The 2,196-nt window shown below is 35.1% G+C and overlaps 1 protein-coding gene across 6 annotated transcripts in view; it reads left to right on the top strand.

The window, feature by feature from the left end:
- Window positions 1-2,196, top strand: part of LOC106869914 (protogenin A) — a 1,534,154-nt gene that overhangs the window by 1,175,968 nt on the left and 355,990 nt on the right. For all 6 annotated transcript variants that reach the window (XM_052972124.1, XM_052972123.1, XM_052972126.1 and 3 more), the window contains one exon: window positions 319-523. In XM_052972124.1, the coding sequence (XP_052828084.1) occupies window positions 319-523 (205 nt within the window). The remainder of the gene's footprint in view (window positions 1-318; window positions 524-2,196) is intronic.

The raw sequence follows: 2,196 nt of genomic DNA, 5'->3' as shown, positions 1-2,196 counted from the left end.
ATATATATATATATATATATATATACATATACATATATATATAGATATATGCATACCCATATATTTCAATGCATTCATAAATATCTCATGTTTATATCAAACCAATGATTTTCTATAAAATACTTCATTCTTTCTCCTTCAGTAAATATTGCAATAAAAAAATACGCAAGACTAAGTTATAGAATGCATTCATGCATTTCTTTTTATCTCCAAAAAATATTTCTCTTGTATCTTTGGTTTGTATTCTACTCTGTGTTACAAAAATGCATATCATTAAATGCACTCTTATTAAAATCGATACTACTCTGTGTATTACAGGTTGTGTGGCGGAAGGCGAGTGACCCGAACCCTCTAACCGTCGGGAGAGAAAAATTCGCTGACGATCCGTACATAGGGGTCAGTCATCAGGCAACTAACTGGAACCTAATCATAAGAAATGTGCAACCTAGGCATGCCGGTGTGTACGAGTGTCAAGTCTCTTCTGTCCATCAGCTAATACGACATATCATGTTACGAGTTGTAGGTAAGTCCTCCGGTTTTCATTCTTTTATTTTATAGTTTCTGAAGTCATATGCTTGAACAGAATAAATGCATAGGATACCCTCCAGCTATTGCTTGTAAATATAACGCCTCCTATAGATTCTGATCCTAATCAAAAGTTTTTTTGTTTTTTTTATGGCTTGTCTCCAACAGCGAGATTTCAATATAAGCACCCAGCACTAATATGTAAGCTATTAATAATCAATTAATATAATTAAATGTTTAGTATTTATCTAATAAAAGGCAGCACGCTGGCAGAAACTTTAGCACGCCGGGCGAACTGCTTAGCGGTATGGCGTTCGTCTCTACATTCCGAGTTCAAGTTCTGCCGAGGTTGACTTTGCCTTTCATCCTTTCGGGGTCGATAAATTAAGTACCAGTTGCTTACTGGCATGAATCTAATCGAGCCTTGTGCCTATAATAGCAAAGAGTATTTAGCTAATAAGCCACAACTGCCAAGACGAACATCAGCATATGGAGCTCATCCATTATTATTCTGTTGTGTGTCCGATTAGCAACCAGTTACTTGTAGCTAGAGAGGAAACTATGATAGCCTACATATAGAATGCGAATATTTGTTGATTAGGTTTGCTCAGGTGCCCAGTTTCAGGATGTAATTAATTTTCAAGTAGATAAATTATTAAATTGTTAACCCAGTTTAATTGATTTTTAATTTCGAACAAAGTGACGAGTGAACCAATGGGCTGGTATATGACATCTAGTAACAGCCATGCAACTGTCAAATTACACACTGTGGTCTAGAAATAGGTGAGCCATGATGGATGACGGAAGCTTACACTATTAACGAGAGAACGATGAGATAGTTATGCCTGGAATAACTCTTAACACAGGTCTGCTCAGTCGGAGTGTACCACGACATAACAACATTGATAAAATCAGCATTTTAGCGAAGTGGATGTGGGACCCTCAACGTATCACAGGGCGAAATACTAGCTAATTCATTCATGAATGTCACCCGATCCTCCTAAATAAAAAAGACACCATTGCACATTGAACAATTTAGCCCTATATACTCATTAGAAATATAGGATGATCAGATCAGAGATGTTTTTCTTTTTTTATATGTCTGCTTCATCAGGCTTTACATGACGCTAAACAAGTGCAACTACAAGGATTCTGTGGTGGCTTTGACTGATAGCTTCATCTGCTTTAGTAATACATTTTGTATGTATTTCGCATTCTAGGATTATTTCTACCGCTGTTTTATCGTTTCCTCTTGAATCTGAAGTTATGTTGTTGAAACTGAGGACCAATGCCTAACATATATCACTGACGAAGCTAAAACACAAGTTTTATTCACCATGATCTGTCGTTTATATTAAGTAGTATAGGCTATACACGCAAGTGGAATTGAATTCTATAACAGTGCACAAACATAGTATCAAAATCCAAGATATACTTAGATTCAACATGATACTGATGTTTAGCTACCAAATCAAATACATTTGGTAAGCCATACACCTGTGGTGTCACTCTAAAATCATTTTCATAATAATTATAACTTTTGTTATAATTGTTGGAATATAAAACTCCACGTGACTACAATAAAGTAAACATCTTTGTTCTACTTTCACGCTTTCTCTCTTTTTCTTTTTGTCTGTGTATATATGTATGTATATATATATATATATATAT

This window comes from Octopus bimaculoides, chromosome 12, assembly GCF_001194135.2.
Source record: "Octopus bimaculoides isolate UCB-OBI-ISO-001 chromosome 12, ASM119413v2, whole genome shotgun sequence".
In the NCBI taxonomy this organism is placed as follows: Eukaryota; Metazoa; Mollusca; class Cephalopoda; order Octopoda; family Octopodidae; genus Octopus; species Octopus bimaculoides.
This window is presented reverse-complemented; position numbering and strand designations above follow the sequence as displayed.